The sequence below is a fragment of the Mesoplodon bidens genome (genome assembly GCF_964165515.1).
Source record: "Mesoplodon bidens genome assembly, chromosome: 4".
Classification (NCBI taxonomy): Eukaryota; Metazoa; Chordata; class Mammalia; order Artiodactyla; family Ziphiidae; genus Mesoplodon; species Mesoplodon bidens.
In genome coordinates this window covers 84,953,921-84,980,405 of record NC_138160.1, presented here as the reverse complement: position 1 = coordinate 84,980,405, position 26,485 = coordinate 84,953,921, and the positions used below count along the sequence as shown (strand labels likewise).

Below are 26,485 nucleotides of genomic sequence, written 5' to 3'. Positions count from 1 at the left end.
AACAGGCTCACAATTCACTTTTAATGTCAACTTAATACAATCACCACCACCATTTATCATATGTACAAATGGAGGCATTTTACACTGGAGAAAATGTTCTTTGAGGAAAATAATATGCCCACACAATAATTAGACATATACATATTAAAAAAAACACTATCATAAAAATTAATTTAGGATGATAAGGAATTCTGTCAATCAATTTGCATGAGCAGGCCATATAAAAAAACTTCTCCTAGCATAAATTAAATCATACTAAATCAATATTTTTGAAGGTATATCTGTAAATGAAGAAGCTTTCCTGATGCCCTTGAATTTGAGTTATCAATATCTATTATGAAATTTGTGAGAAGACCAGATGAAACAATTCCTTTTAAGTGGTCATGCAGGCCTAAATCACTCTAGATTCCTAATACTTAAATGATTTAAGATCTTAATTAATAAGACCCCAATCCGATGATTAACTTGTAGTAAAAGTCTTTATACCCAAGTAAAACTTTTACCACTGGGTAAGGATTAAGTAAATTTTTATCAGATACATTATGATACATAAAGAAATGAGTAATGTATATATATATATATATATATATATATACACACACACACACACACATATATATATATATACACACACACACACACACGTGTGTGTGTGTGTGTATCTGGCAAGACACTGTGGGAATATCAAAAGGTATCAAATTAACATGTATGTAATTAAAGAGAGATTTTTCAAGTATGTAGGCATCAATGGACAGTTCATAAACTTAGTATAGAGATCATAGTACATACATAGTTGAAACATAATGAAATTTATTTATGCTGTTATTAAACTGATTTAGACAACTATTTACAGAAAATAATATGTCATTATCTCATGTAGTTTATCTATCATGAGCTTAAAACTAAAATAAGTTTAGAAAGGTTTTTTTCAATATTGCTTTGCTTGAGTGTTAGCAAAGAAACAATTATGTTCTATAGGTCAAAAAGAATTAACATTGTCACTGTAAATTAGTTTTGCTTTGGCTTTCCTTAAGAGATGAACAAAACCAAAAGGATAATTAATATACCCAGATAGGGTTTGAAACACTCCCCACTTAAAAAATTTTTTAATCAGAATAGTAGATTCTTTTTGTATGCGATAGCATATTTTCATCTTTATCAGCTGGGAAAAATGAAGTTTCCTTCCTAAATTAAAACATGTTGGGATTTTAACTTATAGAATACAAGATTAAAAATGAGCTCTGGCAATTAGACTAAGTAGTTTACATTATGGGCATTCAAAAGGGTTATGAAACAAAATTAATGTTATTTCATATTTATTTCATCAAAACTTTATATTTTGAGCTTTATGACTCAACATTTCTGAATTAGTGTATGTTAAATAAAAACTAAAGCATAGCATTTGGTCATGCTTTCACCTCTGAAGAGTTTTACATGTGTGCAAAATAGTGAGTTTAAGGTTTGGAATACAACTTCCTTTAGACCACATACCTACAGTAGGGTTCTGCTTCTGTTCTACAAGAGTTCTTGGTGTTCGCAAGTAATTAGCATTTTCAGATACAACCTGCACAAGGAAAGCAAAATAAATGAACTAAAACAGTAAAATAAATTAAAAAGTCCATACTTCATTTGCAGCCTGTTCCAGACAGACAAAGGTTAATAAGCTTATGATAAATATTAGTAGAAATACACAAATTATGAAAGATCATGCAAGATCCCCTTCTGAAGGGAGTCCATTTCATATGAGGTCCTTGCAATGAAGTGGTGCGAAGCAGGCATTCAGAATTAAATATCATGTATGAAACAAGACAGATGAAAAGAAACAATTAATAGACAATTAATAATTTCACTCTCTCTTAAAAGAAGCCAAATGCCCACTCTTAAACGGCTCCTGTATTTGAAGGGGGGAAAAAACAATCACAAACAAAAGAAAGGACAGACAGACTGTTGAGATCACCATACAATTACTGATCCATGCACAGGCTTTATCAGAGTAACCTTTAAATATTCACAGCCTTAATGGATACCATAATCCCTTTTCCTATAATCAATGCATTATATTTCCAAAAGGAAATTGCTGAAATTCTCGGAAAAGTCATGTGTATGAGCAGACCTTCCATTGTGAAAAAACAAAAAAACCCATAGTATTTTAAGTTTCCAAATGTCATCACAAAAAGTCCTTCTGAAGTAATTTTATTTTGACCCCTTTTGTTGGGGCATATTGTTGATGGGCACATATACATTGTCCCCTTTTATCTTAAAGAGAGCATTAAGATATTATACAACTTAAAAAAACCCATACTGTATGAAATTATTAAATACTTCCAGATAATAGAAAGCGAGGGAGAGAACCATCAGTATTAGATGTATCCTGCTAATTAACACAGGGCCACATAAATTTTGATATTTAAAAAAATGTTCACATTCTCAGCAAATTCCAAATGGAATCTATTTTTCAATTATGGGGGAAAAGGTTATTAAATTTTCTTATCATCAAATTATGTAATTTCATTTCTGAATGTTTTAAAGAACATATAAGTCAAAAAAAGATTTCTTTACATTTAAAAAATTTTAATTAACAAGCTAAAGTTCCAGGAGTATAAAATTTATTGACTAATTTTAAAATCCTGGATATTTAACACCCCCCCCCAGTAAAAATGCTAAACACATGCAATGTAAGTGGTTTCTTTCCCTCAAATATTGTGAGACATTACAAGCATTTTTAAGTGAATTCAAAATTTAAAAACAGAAGGATTTACTCTGATGTAAAATATAAGGGATTAGATGTCCTCAAAGACAGCTGTTTGTTGCTCTGAATGCGGGGAGGAAAAATGTTTAATGAAGTAAAGTTTAAAAACCTGTTGCCATGAGCCAAAAATACTGGATGTGAAAGCCAATGATTTGGGGGAGACAGGGGAAGAAGTGATTTGTTCCCCTGATCTGCGTCTTCGACGCCCAGTACCCACACCACTGGTGTAATGCAGCCAGGTACCAGTACCCTCTGGGCTAGACACACTCAGGGGGCTCTCTTCCTGGAAGTGAGAAAGGGGCAAAAAAAAAAAAAAAAAAAAAAAAAAGCAGAGCATGCAAAGTTAGATACAACAGAGCCAAATGATCAGAAAGAAAAAAAAATACAGTTTGTTTGCATTTGTTTATCAATTTTTAAAAAACTATTAAACAGTAATTTGGGAGCCAAATATTTTAATATTTGAGAAATTGATAGGAATGAGTTATAAATCTAATTGTAAGTAATAATGATTATGAGAATTACATTACTATCTTAAATATACAAAATATTTATACTGCTTAATAGTTGTCACTTCCCTCTTAGAACTGGAAAGATTTTAACAATTTTTTTATCTTAGCAATGTTAAAAATATGATATTCAAGAGGTTTTATGCTATACTGGGCAAACTTTTCAACCCAAAGCACTAAAGAATCCTGCAAAGGGTTAAAGAGACTTCATTGTATATATGTATGAAAGGAAATCTGTCTGCCAGACAAAAAAAATTAGAGATCATAAGATGGAGGATTCAAACTGCACTTGTTTACACTTTCAAGCTATCTATCTATTTACCCCCTCCAAAGATCATTTATAGAGTTCAGTAGGCAAAACATGCAGCAAACATTTTCATTTTACATGTTTGCATGTTCAGGTTTCAGACAGTGAGGACAGAGTAAAATCTACTTGCACAAAATGAAGAGAATAGTCTTTTTCTCTGTATGTCTTTTGGAAGTACAAACTTCTGATATCCATGGAGATGATGGACGCTGGAAAAAGTCTTCAAGGTTTTACTTGAATAATTTACCTTATGGAAGTAAAAGTTTAGCATGGCATAGAAATAATCTCTTGAAAGCAACTATTTAAGTATTTATGAGAAAAAGGTTTATAAATGTGTTCTGAGTTTTAAGAGTTAACAAAGAGCAGTGATTTTGTTGAAGATTTCACAAATACCGATGAGGTGTAAACTGAAGACTCAGAATACGTTTGACTGTATCAGTGTTACAGACTTCTTCTGGAGTTCAGAAAAAAGGTTTAATGGTGAAATTCTGAACAGTCTGATGAATTGCAGGTTGCTTTGTTCAACAACACCAAAATCACTGCCCTCACACAAATGGTATTTTAGGTTACATTAATAAATGTCATTTCCCAATTTTCTGAAACTAAAGATAACTGAACATAACCCCAGGTTTCTCATTCTTAAATTAAGCTATAATAGAACAAATAATCCCAAATTCTACAATTGTTAATCATCCTCTTTTATATTGGGTTGGCCGAAAGAACGCAGGAAAACCCCGAACGAACTTTTTGGCCAACCCATAATTAACTGAAAATATCCCATTCACGGGAACCCTAACTAGTATACATTTTCCACTGTAAAATTACGACCATCTATTTTATTGAGATGTTTTTCCTATACATAACTGTCAAAATGGGACACATACATTTGAAATTTGAGAATCAAAAGCACATATGTTTGTATAATTTGGGGCAATAGAAATGAGCATAATTCTCATTTGTTGTTGTTTATGTTCTTACTCACCAACTGCTAGATGTTATACCTAACTCTCAAGATTTGGCATATTTAATCATCAACAAAAAATTTTTTTCTAACTTAAAAGTTGATGGTTCTTCCTATCTTATACTTTTACTTGAGCATTTAGGAAAATTTATAAGCACTGATCTCAAATCAGTGCTGGGGGAATCATCCTATAGAGAATATAAATAACCCAAAAAGAATGTATCCAGAGTATAAAAATGTATACAGATGTTAAAGATTTACTTAAACTTTATTCCAACTGCTCAACTTTCCTTTTTTTTTTTTTTTTTTGCGGTATACGGGTCTCTCCCTGCTGCGGCCTCTCCTGCTGCGGAGCACAGGCTCTGGACGCGCAGGCCCAGCGGCCATGGCTCACGGGCCCAGCCCCTCCGCGGCACGTGGGATCCTCCCGGACCGGGGCACAAACCCGCGTCCCCTGCATCGGCAGGCGGACTCGCAACCACTGCGCCACCAGGGAAGCCCTCAACTTTCCTTTTAAATGTTATTTTAGTAGTTATTTAAATGTTATTTTGTTAGTGAGCATAAGAATTAGCCTAAGTTATTTAATTACAGACCTTAATACAAAGGTAAATTTTTCAACCATAGCATCAAATTTTCAAATTCCTATACTGACTTTCGCAATCAGGTTAACAATTCAGAATTTCACATCTTAATCTACAGTGTCATTGGAATCAGTCGTTGCTGAAGCATCTCTGGCAATTCCTCACTACTTTTAACCAAAAATTATTCCTGAGCCATTAAATCGGACTTTTAAAAAAGTTCTTTATTAGAATAACCTAAAGTGACAAGAAAATAATGGATCAAGTCTTTGAAAGGCCTTATTTTACTACTTCTATTCAACTTTGCTATGAAAACTATAAAGCTCCAAATTCTAAAATTAATCTTTGTATTTTCTGCCTCTATATTTTAAAAAATTTATTTGAAAAATAAAGTTGACAATTAAAAATCTGTTAGGTTCCCAAGCTTGATAATTAAAGCTGTATTTTCTTTTCTGTTTTATTAAAATATAGTTAGTTTACTTCATAAAAAACATGCTCTGATATATACTTACTTCATTTGCAGCCATCTTCCTAGATCTTGGAAGTGGAGACTTCCTGTGTATATGAATTGGCTCTGATACCATAGGTTTAAACAATATCACAGCTCGATCAACCTCATCTTTTTTAGAAGTATGTGGCTCATCATCACTATCAATGTTAAAAGATCTCCTGCCTTCATTCTGTGCAGAAAGAATATAACATAATACAATTCAGATAAAACAAATCAATCTCTTCAGATGAACAAATTCAACCACCAACTGGTGTAGCCACTTGCAGTACATATACAAGTTTGTTTATTCAAGTGAATTAATAATTGAATTCTTATGAAAGCCTAGTATTATTCTGGATATTGTAAGACAGATGACAGAGTTCCTGACTTCAAGAAATACATACTCTTTGGATAAATTAAACCATAACACAACAATAGAGAGCCATATAAAACGAAGTACTTAATTAAATTTCATCCAATGCCCAAATAAGCAAGCAAAAATAATAAATGACAGTAAGAAAAAAGAGATCAGTTTTGTTACCAGTAATGCCATCAACTCAACCACAAACTGAAACAGTAGCTGAAGTTATAAATTTTAGAAAATTCAAACTCTATGCCAAATATTTCCAACAAATGTGATGACTGCATAGTTAAATAACAACCATTTAATGACTCACTGAATATTTTGTGAGTATGTACCATGTGCCAAGACATAGATGAATAAGATACTGTCCCAAATTATAAGAATCTCACAGTATAGTACAAAAAACAGATACGTTTAAAAAAGTTACACTAAATATCCATCTAAGTAGAATGGGTAGGGCTTCCCTGGTGGCGCAGTGGTTAAGAATCTGCCTGCCGGGCTTCCCTGGTGGCTCAGTGGTTGAGAGTCCGCCTGCCGATGCAGGGGACATGGGTTCGTGCCCCGGTCCGGGAAGATTCCCACATGCCGCGGAGCGGCTACGCCCGTGAGCCATGGCCACTGAGGCTGCGCGTCCGGAGCCTGTGCTCCACAACAGGAGAGGCCACAACAGTGAGAGGCCCGTGTACCGCCAAAAAAAAAAAGAATCTGCCTGCCAACGCAGGGGACACAGGTTTGAGCCCTGGTCCGGGAAGATACCACATGCCGCGGAGCAACTAAGCCTGTGTGCCACAACTACTGAAGCCCACACGTCTAGAGCCCGTGCTCCACAACAAGAGAAGCCACCGCAATGAGAAGCCCACACACCGCAACGAAGAGTCACCCCCGCTCGCCACAACTAGGGAAAGCCTGCGCACAGCAACGAAGACCCAACGCAGCCAAAAATAAATAAATAAAATAAATAAATTTTAATATAAACAAACAGGATGGATAAATTGGGTAAATTACACTAAAACACATATTTTAAAGCACTAAGAATGGGCAAACTAAAACTAATTACATCAATGAATCTTACGAACGTACGTTAGCTAAAAGAAGCCAAGCAGAAGTACATAAAAATCTTCATCAAACTAAAGGGTATAGAAAATAAAGATAAACTTCTTCAACCAGGTAAGGGATATCTAAAAACTTGAAACAATCATCACAATTAATAAATCACTGAAAGACAAGAGTGCTCACCATCACTAAATCTATTCAACATTTTGCTGGACATTTGTCATCATTCAGATATGATCATATACATAGAAAATTCAAATGATTCTATGGATAAATTATTAGAATGAATAAACAGCATGCAGTAAGGTTGTTAATTATAAAATCTCTATATAAAAATGAGTTAAAATTCAATATGAAAATAGCAAACAAAATGAAATTTAAATAAGCCATTTATGATAACGTAAAGAATTTAGGAATCACCCTGACAAAGAAAATACAAGACATTAAAAAAAAGTCTTAATTTTATCAAGAACATATAAAGAATAGCTCACTAAATTCAGAGCTGTATACCAAGTCCTTGGACTAGAAGATTCAATTCTGTAAAAGTGTTATTTCTCTCAACACTGATCTGCAGAGTTTATGTAATTTCAATCAAAATTCCAAAAAGTTCACTTTGAAACATGACCTTTTGCTTTAGTTTGGGAATGAACAAGGATGATACTAAGGATGCTTAGTATCAACACTTCTACTCAACACCATAATAGTCCTAGCCAGTAGCACTTCACAAAAAGCATATTCAAATAACCAATGAATATAAGAAAAGGTACTAATCCTTATTGGTCGTGAGGGTAATGTAAATTTAAGCCACAACAAGATATTACTACATAGTCCCCAAAATAGCTATATTAAAAACACTAATCATACCAAGTGCTGATAAAGATATGGTAGTATCTTTGGAAAGTTATTTGACTGTATTTTAAAAAGTTGAACATATGCATACCCTATAACCCAGCAATTTTACACCTACATATATATCCAAAAGAAATGTGTACATATGTTCAGAAAAAGACCTGAACAAGAATCTTCATAAAAGCATCCATCTTCAAACCTTGAACTGGAAACAAATCAAATGATCATCATAGTGAAATGGATTAATAAACTGCACCATATTTATTTAATGTAATCCTACATGGCAACAAAAATGAAGAACAGATGAATCTCAAACACATAATGAAAAAAGCCAAACCCACTCTCCACCCCAAAAAAGCACGTATTTTGTGATTTCATTTGTGATCATAAAGTCCAAAAATAGACAAAATTAATCTATGGTGCCAGAAGTCATTATAGTAGATAACTTTGGGGAGAAGGCAGGGAGGTTGTGAGACAGAGGGGGCACAACTGGTTCTTCTAGAATGATATTCTATCTATAACCTGGCTAGTTGTTTTACAATTGTGTTCATTTTGTGATATATCATTAAACTACACACTTATGATTTAGGTATGTTTATGAATATGTATTATAGTTTAGTAAAAAAAAGTTTATAGCTGAGTACATATTTAATTTTTGTAAGGTTAAGAATTAAAATGCAGTAATTCATAACAAGTGCTTAGCACAGTAAAGAATGGATTAGTCCTCAAGTAGGACTTGAGGACAAAAACAAAAATTATAGTTATCCATTCTAAGTACTGATCTTAAAAATCCAAAAAATCTAGAGAAAAGATAAAATATAAAATTCTAATATGCATAAAAATGTTGTCTACCCAAATCATACTTCAAGAAATTTAAACCATCTTGCTACTTAGTTGAGATAAGAATTATAGTACATAATAGAAAATTCTTAAAGAAACCTCATTTATATTTAGAACTGTAGTTAACTAAGCAATGAAAATTTCATCTTCATTACCTCCCTTGAAGCTGGTCTATATCCATAGCCAGATGGTAAATTTTTGTCTTCTTCGCATCCTTTGGCTCCTGGACTAAAATGTAATTCAACATGAAAGCGTTCCTCAGAGGAAAGATCCTAAAAAATATTACAGAACACTTTCAAAATGAGAAACTTCGAATTATTTATTTACCTCTGGTAACACATGCAAATCAAGACTCTGTTACCTTGTTAGGATCCTCGTAAAGCATGATAACAATCTGAGTCATGTAGTTGAGTTCATTGACAACATTTAAATAATCCATAGCTCGTTTCCACTGTTCATCCTTTGATTCCTGAACAAAAGGTAAATGGTAAGCATTTTCTCATATTATGTTACTTTAAAACCACTTTATTTTCATTATGGTAATTTGTTTAATCCTGATTGATACCACACAAATGAGGTGAATACTTAATACTCAACGAGCTTATATATACTCAACAAGCTTTGTTCTACTGCCACCACCCTAAGTCTAAACTACATCACCTTTCTTTAGATCACTGTGATAGCTCCCTAAATGGTTTCCTCATATCTACTTCTACCTATCTATTGTCCACACAGCAACCAAAGCCATTCACTTCCCTGCTTAAAACCTTTTAATGGCTTCCCAATCCTCTTAGAATCCTCAAGGCATGGCTCTCCAAACTTATCTGTTACAATTTTATCCATCACTCACTATTATGCTCCAATTATAGGCTTTCTCTCCATTCTTACATCTTCTATGTTCTTTCTACCTTATAAAATAAGTGCAAGAAAGTTAAAAGGTGACCACATAAGAGATGTATCTCTCTTCCCCTAAAACAATTCCATCATTACTAATGGATATATAAGCTCTTGCCTTGCTAATTAAGGGTCATTTTTTTCTCTATTTCTTTTATTAAAGCTCCACTAATCCTCATATGTATGCAAGGGATGCCACTTTGCTATTCTATTAAGGAATAAAAAAGAAATAAAAACAAGAACATATGAATTGGAAAATTTGATGGGAAAAGAACACTTACATAGTCTTAGGGTAACTCTGATAATAACTATTCATCAAGGCCCAATGATAAGAGAAATTAAGAATCAGGAGATATATACCAAATCTTCATACATTTCACTGAGTGCCCTTTATTTTAAAAAGTACAAAAGAAAACAAAGTTGAATTCATTTTCATTTTCTTTTAAAGATTATTTTCTTATAGATGTGCATAAATGTATATGCCAATATATACGTAGAAAAAGTTTTTTAATTCTTATTTTTTGCCAGTTTGGAGATGGCTGAAAAGATATTTTTGATATATAATAGAAGTGACATTGTATTCTAGATAATCTGTGGTTTGAGTGTACTGAGAAAGAAAGGGGATATTAAAATTTCTAAGTCTGTGTGGTTATCACTTCCACTGCCAATCTCTAAAACAAAATATCACTTCCACTGCCAATCTCTAAAACAAATGCAAACAAATGTTTGCATTTGTTTTAGAATGCAAAAACAGATGTTTTATTTTTTCACATATAAACTTCCTGGGAATCTTATTAATAGCCACTGCTTCAGCCATCATTAATATGTTGGCTTCCCAACTCTGTACCTTTAACCCAAACCTCTAGCCTTACATATAAACGTACTACTGGTTATCTTCACTTGACTAGCCTACTAGTGCCTCAAATTCAAGCTATCTAACCTCATGACTTTCCTTCTAATGCCTGATACTCCCCCAAGTGTTACTTATCAGTGAATGATGGGTAATTTTGTAGATGATCCTGTTAGAAATATGGGAACCTTTCTTGACTCTCTTTTCTTTCTTACCTTCCACACCTGTAAGCAAAGAAAGGGCCTCAAGGAGAGTGTTGGTGAAAGTTAAAATGCCTCAGAAAGAGAGTGTTAGTGAAAGCCTGAAAGGGCACTGAGGAGGTTGTTGGTGAGGGACTATAGGAAGGTTAAAAAAAAATGATACTGGAAACTACAGGAAAAAGAACCCTTGCTAGGTAGTGGCATAAAGTGTAGAAACACTGTAGCCTGCAGACAGTGGAACTCAATGAGCTAGCTACCAAAAATTCCAGGAAAAATTCTCAAAAGGCCACCAAGATTCTTCTCACTGCCTGTGATGAACTATAAGAGGAGGGAGATAAACCACAGGGAAATGGTTAATTAAAGGAGCCAAGACTTGCAGAGTTCAGAAATAAAACTTTCTCATTCCTAGCCTCTCTAGAGAGCAAAAAATGCTATAGTTAAAAAGTGGCTTCCAGGAAGAACAGAAACACAGGAATCTGTCATGAAAACATGGGTGTGATTGTAAAAACACTTGCTAAGACTTCAGAAAGATTTAAGGCTCACAGACCTTTCAAAGACGCAAAGACTTTCTCAGGATTATACTAGCATGTCTCTCAGATACTCACTATTAAGCAATAAGGACTGCTGAGTACTATCCCCCAGTAGACACAGAGGGAGCCCAATGTAGAAATGGGCTTATTCTTAAGATTTGTGGGTGTGAACTGTTTAATAAAGTAGATTATAAATTACTCCTCTTTGTTTTGTTTTTTAAATTATACCATCTTGAACTAAAAATAAACAGACCTTTGGATCCCCAAACTTCCTTGGACAGGAAGCAGGTTAAAGAAAACAACTTAGCTGCAAATGTAAGCTACTTTTTATGGAAAAGAAAGGATGACCTAGATGAAGCAATCAAGAACCCAAAGTATGAAGCCATGAACCATTATAAACAACTCCCTGGCAGTATGACAGAGCCCTAATTAAGGAATGAGCAGTAAGTACCTAGGCAGATTTCAAAATTGCTATGGACCAGTGACCATGGTGTACCTTCTGTCTTCCCCTCTTTTGAAAAAGTTATCTACAGCAGTTATTCTATGCTTATCCCACCACTGTATGTCGAATGTATGAAGGACAGACAATTGGTATCTTCAGTTCATAGGTCTTTGAAATGAGATTGAGTTCTCTTGAGCACTCAAGGAGCTCTGTCCAAGGAGTCCCATCCACACTTGGACCTGATTTAGATAATGAGATCCTGGATGTCAAGTTTATGCTATAATAGATAAGCCTGAGGGAATACTGGAGGAGAGATTAAGTGAATTTTGCATGAGGGAGAAATATGGATTGTGTGGGTAACGGACATACTGTGATAAGACTCTGTTTTCCAAATATGGCCACCAAAATACATCCAATCCCAAGTATTCATCTTACAATGAGTAAGTGACAGTGATACTCCACTCATCTAGTAATATGGGTCTATTCCCCACCCCTTGAACCTGGATGGGCCTCTGTGACTGCCTCCACCAAAAAAGCTCAGCAGAAGTGATACTACATAACTTCATAAGTTAGGTCATAAAAATGCTTTGTGCTTGCTCCTTGCTCTTTTAGGAAGTTCACTTTTGGAACTCAGCTGCTATGTTCTGAGGAAGCAGGTCACAGGAAGAGGCCATTGTAGGTATTCTTGTCAACAACCCCAGCCAAGGTCCCACGTGACAGCCAGCGCATCAAGCACCAGACATGAGAAGAAAGTTGTGAGAGGACTTGAGCCCGAGCCACTGTCTGACTGCAACCTCACAAGAGGCCCAATGCAAAACTGCCTGATCACAGTCAGCCTTTAAACCATGAGAGAAATGACTGTGGTTGTTTTAAGGCAGTAACCTTTGGTATGATTTATTACATAACAGTAAATAAGACTCACACTGTCCAACCAAACACCAAGTACTATTGATTCTAACCCCTAAACAATGCAAATTCATCAGCTTCTCTTTATCTCACTGCCACTGGCCTGTAACATCACCTACAATATTTTGTATTATTGTTTGCTTAAATGGATCTTCTCCAAAGGGAAGAGAACATGTCATTATCTCCAACATCTAGCAGAGTGCTTGGTATACAGTAGACCCTTGACAAATGATGGTAAATAATGAATTATTAAAAACTGCACAGTAAAAAATGGTGTTAGTGATTCGATTACAAATTCAATAACACATATTTGTTAAATAGATTTATATAACTTATTCTACTTACATCACATAAGGCACCATAGCGAAGAATAGACAGTAAAGAATGCACATGACTTTCACTGGTGAAATATAATCTGGTACGGACATGACGTTCAGGTGACAGAACACCTCTGGAATACCTAAAGTAAGGAGCAGACGGTGTTAAAACGTAACCATGCAGTTAAAACTTAATGAAATTATTTTGTAAAATGGAATTTAATCTTACTAGAAACAAAAGAACATAGTAAGCAAATCTATCACTCTTCCAATCACAACTTAGGCGTTATCTTAGCAGGTATTCCTCTAACATGAAGATAACTGGAAATAACTGGGACCATGGAGATTAGTCAAAGAAGCATTAATATTAGTCAAGTTCACTGTAAATAGGTCATTTAAGCACCTTTATTAACAATGAAAGAGGTCATAGCACTAAAGAAGCTCACAGATGTTAATGCTGCTGAATGAGAATGATCACTGATGATCACATGTGAATGATAACACACATCTTCTTTCCCTGTTTGCCTCAGTTTTTTCTCCAATTTGGAGCCAAAAAGAACCTTGGTTGGAAGTTAACTATTAGAAATACCTAGGTAATATTTATGTCCACAGTGTGCCAAGTGATACACTCCTGATTTAGCCATAGGAACATTAAAAAGTAATTAGATTTGAAGAATGCAAAAACAGATGCCTATAGACTTAAATACCAGTACAGTCTCTTACACAGGATGGAGTTTATTTACAGTGTCATCATCTTGTGTCCTTTGAAGATCTGAGCGAATTTTTCTAACTAGAGGAGTACAGTAGCCTTTGGCAATCTCCAGTTTTTCAGCTTTAGTTATACCATATTCCTGAGCAGAAAATACACAACATTAGAAAAAGGGTATAATAATAAAGAACTCCAATAAAGGTACTACTAAATTTAAGAATTTTAGTGAGCAACAAGTATTTTTATTAAGCCTCTTTTGAACATTATACAATGTTCCTAGTTTACATTTCTGCAACTTCAAGTACACTATTCCCCAAAGTATTGAGTGTAATTAGAAGAATTTTTTTTTTGGTGGAAATGAAAAAGAAAGTAATTTCTAAAGAGAATAGGATGAATGGATGAATGTAATCTTTATGAACAGTATTCAACTCAATCAGGTTTTAAATGTAGAAACAACCCTAAAAGAAAGATGGATTAAGGGCACAAACACTAAAGCACAGAACAAATAGTCAATAAATGTACAGAAATATAAATTGAAACCATGAAATTTTTGTCTATTTGAATGTCAAAGATTAAAAAGGTTAACAAATTATTTAAAAGCCTTTGGCCAATACTGTAAAAGTTTTAACTAGTGGTTAGCCAAAAATGCCATGAAATTATCAAAGTTAATGAGCTCTATAACCATTATAAGTTAATTAAATGAGGAATTACAATCCAAAGTGTTAAGAAAACATAGTAATTGTAAGAAATATAATAAAAATTACAGTTCACAGGGGTACATGAGAAAATGACCTGATATAAGAAAAAAATCTGTGATGTGTGTGTAGACGGGAAGAGAGGGTATAAGAGGAAGAGGGCAGAAAGTGGGGTGGGGACGGAGGGAGGCAGGGACAGAGAGGGAAAGAAGGAAGAGTAGAGAAGAGGGAAGAAATAGGCACACTCTCTCCCTCCAAGTTCCTTCTGGGATACCTGTATTTAAAGGCTACTTCCTGTTACCAGGTACTTCCCAGATGGCAAAACTTTAGTATGCATAATAAATCTCAAAACTGCCTAATGAAGAAAAGGCTGATTGATTAGATGGAAGACGTATGAAAATGGAACCTCTTGGGTCATTTACCTTAAACACAAAAGCTTGGTTGGTTAAATAATCTCACCAACATAGATGACTGTGAAATTGGTATAAAAAAAGAAATATGTATGCAATTGTGTATGTATGTGTAAACAAAAGGAAAATGTTGAAATTAAAATCATCAAAGGAAATTTTTCTGTTGTTATTAGCAAGGTGTAATGAAACAGGCACTCTCATACACTGCTGGTCTGTAACAAAACTGGTAAAAGAGTTCTGGAAATCTTGATTGTATGTAGAAGACATATGCATAAGGAGAGTGAAAGAAAGTAAAAGAATCCACATTTCCAAATGTCAGAAATTGGTTAAATAGTTATTATTACATCACATCATTCAGCCATTAGGAAAAATGAAGTATATTTAGCTTTACTGATTTGGAAAAAATTTCTTGATGCCAAGAAAAAAAATCAGGTTATAAAATAGTATGCATTTCCTGGTTTCATTTTTGCAAAGAATACATTTGTTATATATACGAATTTATGAAAAAAATTTTATCCATGAATTTATGGGAAAAGGCCTTTTAGAATTTTCCAAAACAGTGAAATGTTTTTCTCTAGTTGGTAATGGCATACTGATTTATTTTTTGGCTATATCTATATTTTCTAATTTTACAACAAAGATATATTACTTTCATAATAAAAAAACCTTTCCCTTCAAAACAGTGACATATTTTGTAGAGCTGAAAAAGCAAGCTGCCACAACCAACTAGGACCAAATAATTAATTGTTAGATACCCAAGTTCTCTTATAATATTTCTGCCATAAAAAGAACTGATTAAAATAACAGATGAAGATATGTGAAAGCTTATTATGTGGTGATACTTAATGAGTATCATTGGACTTTATATTGCAAATGCTATTATAAAGAATCCTCTGCATTTCATAACACAATCACCAAAGAAATGATCTTCAAACTTCAATAAATGTGTGCCATCTCAATTAAGACTCTTAATAACAAATATAATCTTTAGATGTTCTTATCTTCCATCATACCATTGAGGCTCTTTTACTATTTACTTAATTTACTGAGGTAACATTGGTTTATAACATGTCTCATGCGAACATTGTATTTTGACTTCTGTATAAACTACAGTATGCTCAACACCAGAAGTTGTTTCTACCCATCACCATACAGTTTATCCCCTTTACTCAATTCACCCCCTTTCCCTTCTGGTAATTGTTCATTTATTTAAAAAAAATTTTAATATTTCACACTTGAGTGAAATCATATAGTATTAGTTTTTCTTTGAATGACTTATTTATCATAACACCCTCAAGGTCCATCCATGTTGCCACAAATGGCAAGATTGTATCTTTTTTATGTATTCCATCGTATTATATATACTACTTCTTCATCCATCCATTCATCAATGGGCACTTCCCATATCTTGGCTATTGTAAATAACGCCACAATGAACACAGGGTGCATGTATCTATTCGAATTAGAGTCTTAATATTCTTCAGATACATACCCAGAAGTGGAATACCTGGATCATAGGGTAGTTCTAGTCTTAATTTTTTGAGGAATCTCCATACTGTTTTCCATAGTGGCTGCACCAATTTACATTCCCACCGACAGTGTACCACACTTTTTTCCACATCCTGTCCGGTACTAGTTATTTCTTGCCTTTTTGATAACAGCCATTCTAACAGGCCTGAGGTGATCTCTCACTGTGGTTTCGATTTGCATTTCTCTAATAATTAGTGATGCTGAATATCTTTTCATGAGCTTCCTGGCAATCTGTATGTCTTCTTTGGAAAAATATTTAGCTCCTCTACCCATTGTTTAATCAGGCTGTTTTTTTGTTGTTGTTGAGTTGTATGAGTTCTTCATATATTTTGGATATTACCCCCAAATTGAATATGATTTGTAAATATCTTCTCCCATTTGGTAGGCTGTCTTTTCGTTTAGTTGATGATTTACTTTACTGTACAGAGCTTTTTAGTTTGATGTAGTCCTATTTATTTATTTTTGCTTCTGTTTCCCTGCCCAAGGAAACATATCCAAAAAGATATTGCTAAGACCAACTTCAAGGAGCATACTATGTTTTCTTTTAGTTTTATGGTTTCAGGTCTTACACTCTAGTCTTTAATCCATTTTGAGTTTTGTGTATGGTGTGATATAGTGGTCTAGTTTCATTCTTTGGCATATGGCTGTCCAGTTTTCCCAATACTATATTGAAGAGACTATGCTTTTTCCATTGTATGTTCTTGGCTCCTTTATCATAAACTAATTGTCCATATATGTGTGGGTTTGTTTCTGGGCTCTCAATTCTGTTCCATTCATCTACATGTCTGCTTTTCTGTCAATATCATACTGTTTTGATTACTACAGCTTTGTAGTATAATTTGAAATCAGGGAGTGTGATAACTCCAGCTTTGTTCTTTTTTTCTTAGGACTGCTTTGGCTATTTGGGGTCTTTTGTTCCATATAAATTTTAGAATTTTTTGTTCTATTTCTGTGAAAAATGTCACTAGGAGTTTGATAAGAATTGCATTAAATCTATAGACTGCTTTAGGTAATATGGTCACATTAACAGTGTTAATTCTTCCAATCCACGAGCATGGGATATCTTTCCATTTCTTTGTGTCTTCAAATTCTTTCAACAATGTCTTACAGTTTTTAGGGCACAGGTCTCTTATTACCTTGCTTAAATTTATTCCTAGGTACTTTATTCTTTTTGTTGAGATTGCAAATGGGGTTTTCTTAATTTCGTTTTCTGTTAGTTTGTTGTTAGTGTATAGACACGTGGCAAATTTTTGTATGTTGATTTTATGCCCTGCAACTTTTCTGTATTCGTTTATTACTTCTAACAGTTTTTTTGAGGAGTCTTCAGGGTTTTCTAAACATAAAATCATATCATTGCCAATAGTCACAGTTTAACTTCTTCCTTTTCAATTTGGATCCCTTTTATTTCTTTTTCTTGCCTAATTATTCTGGCTAGGACTTCCAATACTATATTGAATAAGAATGGTGAGAACGGGCATCTTTGTGTTGCTCCTGATCTTAGAGGGACAGGTTACAGTTTTTTCACCATTTAGGGATTTAGGAATTCTTTCAGCTTCATGAACTTGTATATCCAGTTCCATACCCAGATTTGGGAAGTTCTCAGTTATTATTTCTTTAAATAAACTTTCTGTTCCCTTCTCCCTCTCTTCTCCTTCTGGGACAGCCAGCATCCTGATGTTGCCCTTCCAAATAGAATCAGACAGTTCTCAAAGAATTCCCTCATTTTTTTAGATCTTAATTCTCTCTCCTCTCCTACCTGTAGCACTTCTATAATTCTATCTTCAAGCTCACTAATTCTCTCTTCCATATAGTCTGCTCTATTTCCAATACTTTCTAATGCATTCTCCATCTCATTTCTTGAATTCTTCAGATCCAAAAATTTTTTTAATATCTTTTTTGGAGTATAATTGCTTTACAATGGTATGTTAGGTTCTGCTTTATAACAAAGTGAATCAGCTATACATATTTTTAAGTTTTTTTGGTCTCTTTGGTAAAGTATTTCTTCTATTCACTCATTTTATTCCTGAGCTCACTGGACTACCTTTCTGAGTTTTCTTGAAGCTCATTGAGTTTCTTCATGATAGCTTTTTTATTTTTATTTTTTTTAATGATAGCCATTTTGAATTCTGTACCAGTTAGTTTGCAATATTCCATGACTTTTAAGTTTGGTTTCTGGGGAACTGTCATTTTCTCTTTGTGATACTGTGTTACTGTGGTTCTTTATGGTGTTTTATGTTCCTCTGCTGGCACATTTGAAGTGTGAAGAGTTTTCTTCTTTAAGTAAAGCGTTTTTTTTAACTTGGTTCTCACAATTCAACAGATTAGTATTTAGAGGCCTTTTTTCTCTTTTCCAGTAGGTTGCACTATAGCACAAGCTTTTGGTTTTTCTTACATGAGCTGCCTTTGGTCATATTTGAGAAATAGACACTTCTGACACTCCACCACACCTGCTAAGAGTTGTTACCCGGTGTGCTCATTGTCGCTATTGTGCCTCCAGGGTCATTGGTGCCTTGTTGTTGCTGGTGGTGCTGGTGTCGTTGCCTAGGGCACCAGAAGAGGAGGCGCCTCCACGGTGCTCAGGGTCTCAAAGGTTTTAGGCTCCGCCATTACAAGGGGACCAATAAGGTGGGGGAGGGAGCCAGGGTCACAGGTACCCCTGCCGTGTCCAGGATTGTAGCGTTCAAGGGCACTGCCACTACGGGCAGTTGCTGGGGGTAGTGAGAGCTATGGGGACCTCCCTGGCTGGGGTTGCAGGCCCCACTGTCACTAATGCCCGGTTCCCTGTGGCCATGGGTGCCACTGAAGCAGAGAGGCTGGAATCGTGTGCGCCACTGCTCCTGGGTTCTCTGAGGCTGCAGGATCAGCCAACTGTGGCTAGGAGTCTGGGATCACAGGTACCACCTGTACTGTTCCCCTGGTTCCACCTCCTCTATATGTTCCAGTCCAGCCACTTTCAGGTATACAGATGTATGGAATTTTTTTTTTTTTTTTTTTTTTTCTTTTTTTTTTTTGCGGTATGCGGGCCTCTCACTGTTGTGGCCTCTCCCGTTGCGGAGCACAGGCTCCGGACGCGCAGGCCCAGCGGCCATGGCTCACGGGCCCAGCCGCTCCGCGGCATATGGGATCCTCCCAGACCGGGGCACGAACCCGTATCCCCTGCATCGGCAGGCGGACTCTCAACCACTGCGCCACCAGGGAGGCCCAGATGTATGGAATTTTGTGGCATCCTGGTGTGTTGAGCAGAGGCACCTTTGTTGAGTTATGCATGTTTTACTGTTGTAGATTGAAGGGGGGAGACATAGGGAGCATGTCACACCACCATGATGCTGATGTCATATTCCACTGTGATTATTTTTAAGTACCATTTTTTTTTTTTTGGCCACGCCGTGCAGCTTGCAAGATCTTAGTTCCCTGACCAGTGATTGAACCCAGGCCCTTGGCAGTGAAAGCACAGAGTCCAAACCACTGAACCGCCAGGGAATTCCCAATTTTTAAGTATCATTTGTAAATCAGGGCTATTTTCTGAGCACTGAGGCTAAAAAGTTGATTTCATCACAGCAAAAATACCTACCATAATTAAAACTATTAATTCTCAAAGTAACTAAAAAATCATGTTGATCATACTTAAGCTTACATATGATTAGAATTACATAATTCACACAGCATAGCTATAAGAATTAATGCAATGTAAGAATGAAAATTGATTTTTTGGAGACATAGCAGAATACATATACATTTTTCCTGCAAAGATAGCAATACTCTCTTAATCTAGTCAAAATATTACATTATTTGACTAAGTCATCAAGTCTCTAAGCTTGAAATATTCTTTGTCAAGTAAACGTGCAAATTTCTCATTTTTTCCATTACAAATTACAGCTTTATTACAATTACTATAAATATGTTTACAATTTTAGTTATCTGTTCAGTGACTGAAAATACCTAAATCTTGTCCATGGAGACTAAAGTAACAAAGCAGAATATTTACTTTACTGAATTCAACAGTTCTTTAAAAAGGAAGAAATCCCAAGTTTCTGCCACAATAAGGAAAGTCAAACCAAAAAGTTAGGGAGGTAAATCCCAAGTTGTCCTCTCCTCAGTTTATAATCTTGGAACTCGAGGAAAGCATAATAAAAAGACCTTTGTTTTTAAAGTTATAAAATTACCAAAATTTAATTATGAATTGAACAAAACTAAGACTGATTCCTGGAAGCTTGGGCATAATATTGTCCAAAGAGCCCTAAGACTTCAAAGATAATTTATCCAAGATAAATAATTGGAGATGTCTTCAAATAAGTTCTCAGACTGTTGAGAAAATCTAACCTAATTGCATCATAAGACAATTACTATAAGTGAGACTGAGAATAGCTGAGCATGACAGATAAGTTGAGTGATACAAATGATGTCTCAAATCTTTCCTAACCATCTCTAATCTTTAGTGTTTCTTCTAATTATAATGCTTTAAGAAAATTCATTATAAAAATTTAAGTTACAAGGAGATGGTGGAAAATTTCTTCAGCTATGTAAGTAATGTACCTAAAATACAGACACTATGTAAGTAGGAAAAATTATCATCTAAAACTCATTAACACTTAAGTTTTCTTTTGAGCCCAACTCTTAGAAACAAACTTTTCATTCCCAATTCTAGAATGTTTAGTATACATAACTGAGAAAGAAGAGGCTTGATATTAAATAAGCCATGTAACAACACAGACATGATTATGCTAATAATCATTAGTGTATTTATTTAGCCACTGAGTAGGTGAAACATTCAGATATACTGAAAGCATACCTTGAAAAATGCATATAGCTACAATAAATATTTTAGAGGGTCACATATTTACAGCCTATCTGTTAAAAGTATACTTTGAAATAATCTTCATTGTAAGAATAAGTACAACTAAGATGCACTGAGCCTGGAATAATGTCAAAGCAATCCAAAATGATGAAAAAAAATCAGTCTTATGTATGCTTCCAATGCAAACTAATTACATGCTTACCAGAATTAAGAGTAACCATTCTTTCTCAGATTTATTAGTAAGTAAAATTTGAATGAATTCTCTACCTTGAATTTCATAACAAAGATGGATGTTGATTTAGTAACTTTACCAAATGAGTTATAATGAAATCAGTGTTAGTTCTATAATATCTATACCATGTAGCTAAAATCGAGTTCTGCAGAATTTAGTGTGCTCATTTTGATGTTAGTCTTAAAATATCTTATCTGTTATAAAAATACAACTTTTTATTGTGTAAAATAAAACCTCTTTTGTGAATAAAACTACTATTTAGCAAATGAAAGATGTTGTCAGAGACTAAGTCCTTGTTTTCTAAGTCTATGTTTCTTATAGTGAGGCCCAAAGACATATTCTGGCAGTATGAGATATTTTTATCCTCTTTTAAGGAGAATTTATTTGCAAATCACTGATTTATACAATATACTTAAACCTGTCTACATCACATACACTGACCAAACAAATAAATAGTTGTTCTTTCATGCTGAAAGAATAAGCTAAACTTTAACATGTACACAAATACTTATAGGTAAGTTGTGCAGCCTGAATTCCCAGTTTTTCAAAGTCTCCAGTTTTTCCTGGATATTCTGTGAATATTAGGAAAAGGACACTGAAGTATATATATATATTTTTTGCTGCGTTGGGTCTTCATTGCAGTGCATGCATTTCTCATTATGGTGGCTTCCCTTATTGCAGAGCACAGGCTCTAGGCGTGTGGGCTTCAGTAGTTGAAGAACGCAGGCTCAGTAGTTGTGGCTTGCGGGCCCCAGAGCATGCGGGCTTCAGTAGTTGCAGCACATGGGCTCTAGAGCACGTGGGCTTCAGTAGTTGTAGTGCGCAGGCTCACTAGTTGCAGCTCGTGGGCTCTAGAGCACAGGCTCAGTATTTGTGGCACATGAGCTTAGTTGTTCCTCAGCATGTAGGATCTTCCCGGACCAGGGATCAAACTCATGCCCCCTGCATTGGCAGGTGGATTCTTAACCACTGTGCCACCAGGGAAGTCCTGAAGTATAGTTTTAATTGTAGTAGATTTACAGTATTGTGCTGGTTTCAATTGTATAGCAAAGTGATTCAGTTATATATTGGGTTGGCCAAAAGGTTCGTTTGGGTTTTTCTATAACATAAAAACCCGAACAAACATTTTGGCCAATCCACTATTTTTTCAGATAATTTTCCATTATAGGTTATTACAAGATATTGAATATAGTTCCCTGTGCTATACAGTAAATCCTTGTTGCTTATCTATTTTATGTATAGCGGTGTGTATCCCATACTCTTTATTTATCATTCCCCCTCTCCCTTTCCCCTTTGGTAAACGTAAGTTTGTTTTCTATGTCTATGAGTCTGTTTCCACTTTTTAATATAGATTCATTTGTATTATTTTTTAGATTCCACATACAAGTGATATCATATGATACTTGTCTTCCTCTGACTTAATTCACTTAGTATGGTGCTCTCTAGGTCCATCCATGTTGCTGCAAATGGCAATATTTTGTTTTTATGGCTGAGTAATATTCCATGGTGTGTGTGTATGTATATGTGGTGTGTGTATGTATATATATGTATATGTGTGTAGAGATATATATACATACACACACCACATCTTCTTAAACCAATCATCCATTGATGGGCACTTCAGTTGTTTCCATGTCTTGGCTATTGTAAATGGTGTTGCTATGAACACTGGGATGCATGTATCTTTCTGAATTAAGAGTTTTTATCTTTTCTGGATATATGGGAGTGGGATTGCTGGATCATAAAATAGCTTTATTTTCAGTTATTAAGGAACCTCCCCACTGTTTTCTATATATGAGTATCTTTAAGTGAGGCTTTTATATACAATCTTTACACTTTTCATGTACAGTGACCCTTGAACAACTAGAGGTTAGGAGCACCACTGAAAACTCTGAATAACTCGAGAATAACTTATTTGTGGTTCTGCATCCCTGGCAGATTCAACTGTGGATATGTGGATCATGCAGTACTGTAGTATTTACTATTGTAAAAAATCTGCGTATAAGTGGACCCACTACAGTTCAAACCCACATTGGTCAAAAATCAACTGTATTTCATTTTTCCTGCTTTTTAACTTTGGTTCACAGTTGGAATGTGTGATTTACTCCAATCTCCCTTTTACAATGTCCAAATGATCTCTTAGTAATTGAGTTGAAAGAAGTTCTCCAAAGGGCATCTGCAACTGTTTTCTTCTAACACATCTCTTATTTCAACTTGTCACCTGTCTCTTTATTATCATCTGATTCTGTTTAATTACATTTCAGTTATCTGAATTTTGGTTACACCTCTATTTTTACTCTCCTATAATGAAAAGGCCCTCCCTTCCACCTCTACCACACCCCACAAATAACTACTTACATCCCGGCCTCTAAATACTACTTTCAAAATACTTCCACATAAAGTAAAAAAACTTCCAATATTTATATAGGGACACAACTACCTTTTTCTCCCACTTTGCACACATTCCCATAGCACAGAGTTGGTAGGTGCACAATAAATGCCCAATAAATACTTAAGTGATTTATCCCATTCTATTTTCAGTTGTCTTGTTTGTTGTTAGCATATTATTATTAAGAGTATCAATTCTTAAATTTTAAAAAGTCACTACAAACTATTAAAAAAATCAAACAATGACTTAATATAACAAAAAATTTAAAATATAAATTCATAATTAGTTACTTTCCTTTTTAAAATTATAGGTTTACTGGGACACAAAAACCAACTATCTTTTATCCACCGATAGACATTTTAAAAGTATCTATATAACAGTACAAGAAAATTGATATGTAGGAATTACTTACCTGAGGAATAACAATATCAGCTAATGCCTTTGAAAGCCTATATAATTCCATTGTGTTTTCTAATTTCAAGGAGCCATTATGCTGGACATCATATTTTATACAGTCATATATGTCAGGGATTTTACTAATATCATATCTTCCATTCTTTGTTTTAAAGTCTTTCTCCAACTTGGACCATCTACGTAGCATGAGCTCTAAGGTCTCACTATGATAAAGCTGAATATCTAAAACAACATAACAGTTTTAGTATATTAAACTTAAAAATCAGATAAAGAATATATATTAAAAATTGGTAGTTAGAAACTTCTTAAATATCAAAGGTAAAATTGTTAACAAGCTAGGAAATGTTCTCATAGGCATATACTATTAGCAACCATATATTTTGTAGACTTGAATAAAGGTATAAATACATGGGTTAGGAACTGGTTTTATAGAAGACCTTCCATATGTTACATACGTTAGTTGCCCAGGTTATTAACTAAGCTAGTCTCAGAGCCAGAGCACTGATCACATTCCTGTTGCTTGCTCCTTCTTATTATGCTGCCTATTTGCTGCTGAACTGCACAGTAATGCTACATAATTAACCAAATAAAAATGTTTTGTTAACCCTTTCATGCTACCACAGATAAAAGCAATTATAACTTCACTATTATTCTTTTGCTGGATATATACTAACTCAAATTATACCTAGACATACCTATCTAATGCTAGATATAGCATTAAAGGCTTGAATATTTTATGATTGGTGCATCTTATTTAAAAATGTTTATAGCAACTGGATAGTGCTTTTTATTTGTTTTCTAATCTAAGGAAAACAAAATATTTACCTGATGATTTGGGATCTTCCATTCGATGTCTGATTTGGGAAGTCAAACTTTGTATCAAGAAATACACTTTGTCACAGGTCTTCACAGGATTTTTAATTAAATGCATTGATTTGATAAGAGAAATGCTTCCAGATGGAGTAAGCTACAAATGAATAGAGTATATATTTTTACATCTGGTTATGCTCAATTGGCCAAGAGAACAATATACACAATTTTCCAGTAGCTGGAGAATAACTTCAAACTACAAATTAAGATGACCCCCAAAATACAGAAAATAAGATAAAGGAGGAAATAAAAACCTCAAAATTTCATGTTAAAAAAATCCTAAACCTTAGCTAATATTAGATTATCCATAGGGAAAATCTACTAGAAGTACTCTAACTTACAAGGAGATTTTATTCTAACATTTTGCAGACATTTTGCTGATTCACTTGGTATTTGCAAATATGGTTTAACCATTTGACATATATTGACATGTAATAACCTCGAGACTATTATTTTCATCACTTTTTCCAGATGAGGTACTTAACAGAGGTTAAAGCACCTTCCCTAAAATCAAACCACTAGTATGCAAAGAGTGCGATTAAAAAAGCAGGTAAGCTGGCTAAAGAGCTGTGCTCTTAACCACCATGTAAATGCCTTTGTGATGAGATTTTTTGCAAGTCAACAAAAGCCATTAATGACAAATAGTTGCAATTTTCACTGCTGAAACTTTGCTTGGCAAGTAATTTAACCCCATCAAATAAGTTTGTATAAATATAAAAAATGTAAAGTGGAATTCCACTTCTTGTTACGGCAAACTAGGTAGTTTAGGCCAATCTAACCACTGAAGATTAGTAAAAATCCTGGGCAAAGAACTTCTATACTTCTGCTTTAAGGTATCTGAGAGATAAGATATTAAGAATTATGGAAACCAAACTCATAGGTCAGAGATCCAGAGAGTGATACTGGCTTTTAAGGCTATTTTTGCATTGGAGACATCTGTTGATTCTGAATAGACAGCAGAGAAGAAGAATAGAGCTTTAATATCCTTTTAGGTTAAGGGGACAAAACTGAAGTCCAGGATTTTCAAAGGTGAAACTCTGGTAAACTCTGCATTTAGGGTTCAAAAAAGGGATAAACTGGAGTCTGCATTTTTAACAAGCCCCCAGATGATTCTTAGTCAAGTAAGTTTGAAAAACACTTTAGTTCTACAGTCCTTGCTTTGTCCAGGAAGAGGATAAAAGCATGATGTAAACATTCAATTTGCAGATGTCATAGAAGCCTATTGTTACCTCTTGGGTAGTGACAAAACAAATAGTAAAATCAAATATAATTTTCAAACTACCAGGGAAATAAATAAATAAAAAGTACCAATTCTAATGAAGCAAGAAAGGAGAGAAAAATAAAAATAGGCAGTATAAATATAAAGCACTTAAAAGGATAATAGATTCATATACAAATTTCAGTAATTTATAATATAAATGAAATAACTGTCCTAAACAAAGATTTTCATGACAAATTTTAAAAAATCTATATGCAGATTTTAAGAGATACATCTAAAAGTATAGTTTCAGAAAGACTGAAAGTTAAAAGATAAAAAAAATACTGTACAAACACCAAGTAAAAGAAAAAACAACTGTTGTAGCTATATTAATCTCAGAAAAAGTA

The 26,485-nt window shown here is 34.4% G+C and overlaps 1 protein-coding gene across 22 annotated transcripts in view; it reads right to left on the bottom strand.

Moving 5' to 3' along the window:
• The window catches only part of PPIP5K2 (diphosphoinositol pentakisphosphate kinase 2), a 79,831-nt gene that overhangs the window by 14,212 nt on the left and 39,134 nt on the right, over positions 1–26,485 (bottom strand). For 9 of the 22 annotated variants that reach the window (XM_081233245.1, XM_081233241.1, XM_081233230.1 and 6 more), the window contains exons 18-27: positions 24,836–24,977; positions 24,009–24,232; positions 13,560–13,687; positions 12,865–12,979; positions 9,059–9,166; positions 8,853–8,969; positions 5,614–5,781; positions 3,689–3,809; positions 2,859–3,028; positions 1,492–1,564 (exon numbers count right to left, since the gene is read on the bottom strand). In XM_081233245.1, the coding sequence (XP_081089371.1) occupies positions 1,492–1,564; positions 2,859–3,028; positions 3,689–3,809; positions 5,614–5,781; positions 8,853–8,969; positions 9,059–9,166; positions 12,865–12,979; positions 13,560–13,687; positions 24,009–24,232; positions 24,836–24,977 (1,366 nt within the window). Of the gene's footprint in view, positions 1–1,491; positions 1,565–2,858; positions 3,033–3,688; positions 3,810–5,613; positions 5,782–8,852; positions 8,970–9,058; positions 9,167–12,864; positions 12,980–13,559; positions 13,688–24,008; positions 24,233–24,835; positions 24,978–26,485 lie in introns of all 22 variants that reach the window. The other 13 variants (XM_081233233.1, XM_081233237.1, XM_081233239.1 and 10 more) reach the window with 3 other exon arrangements.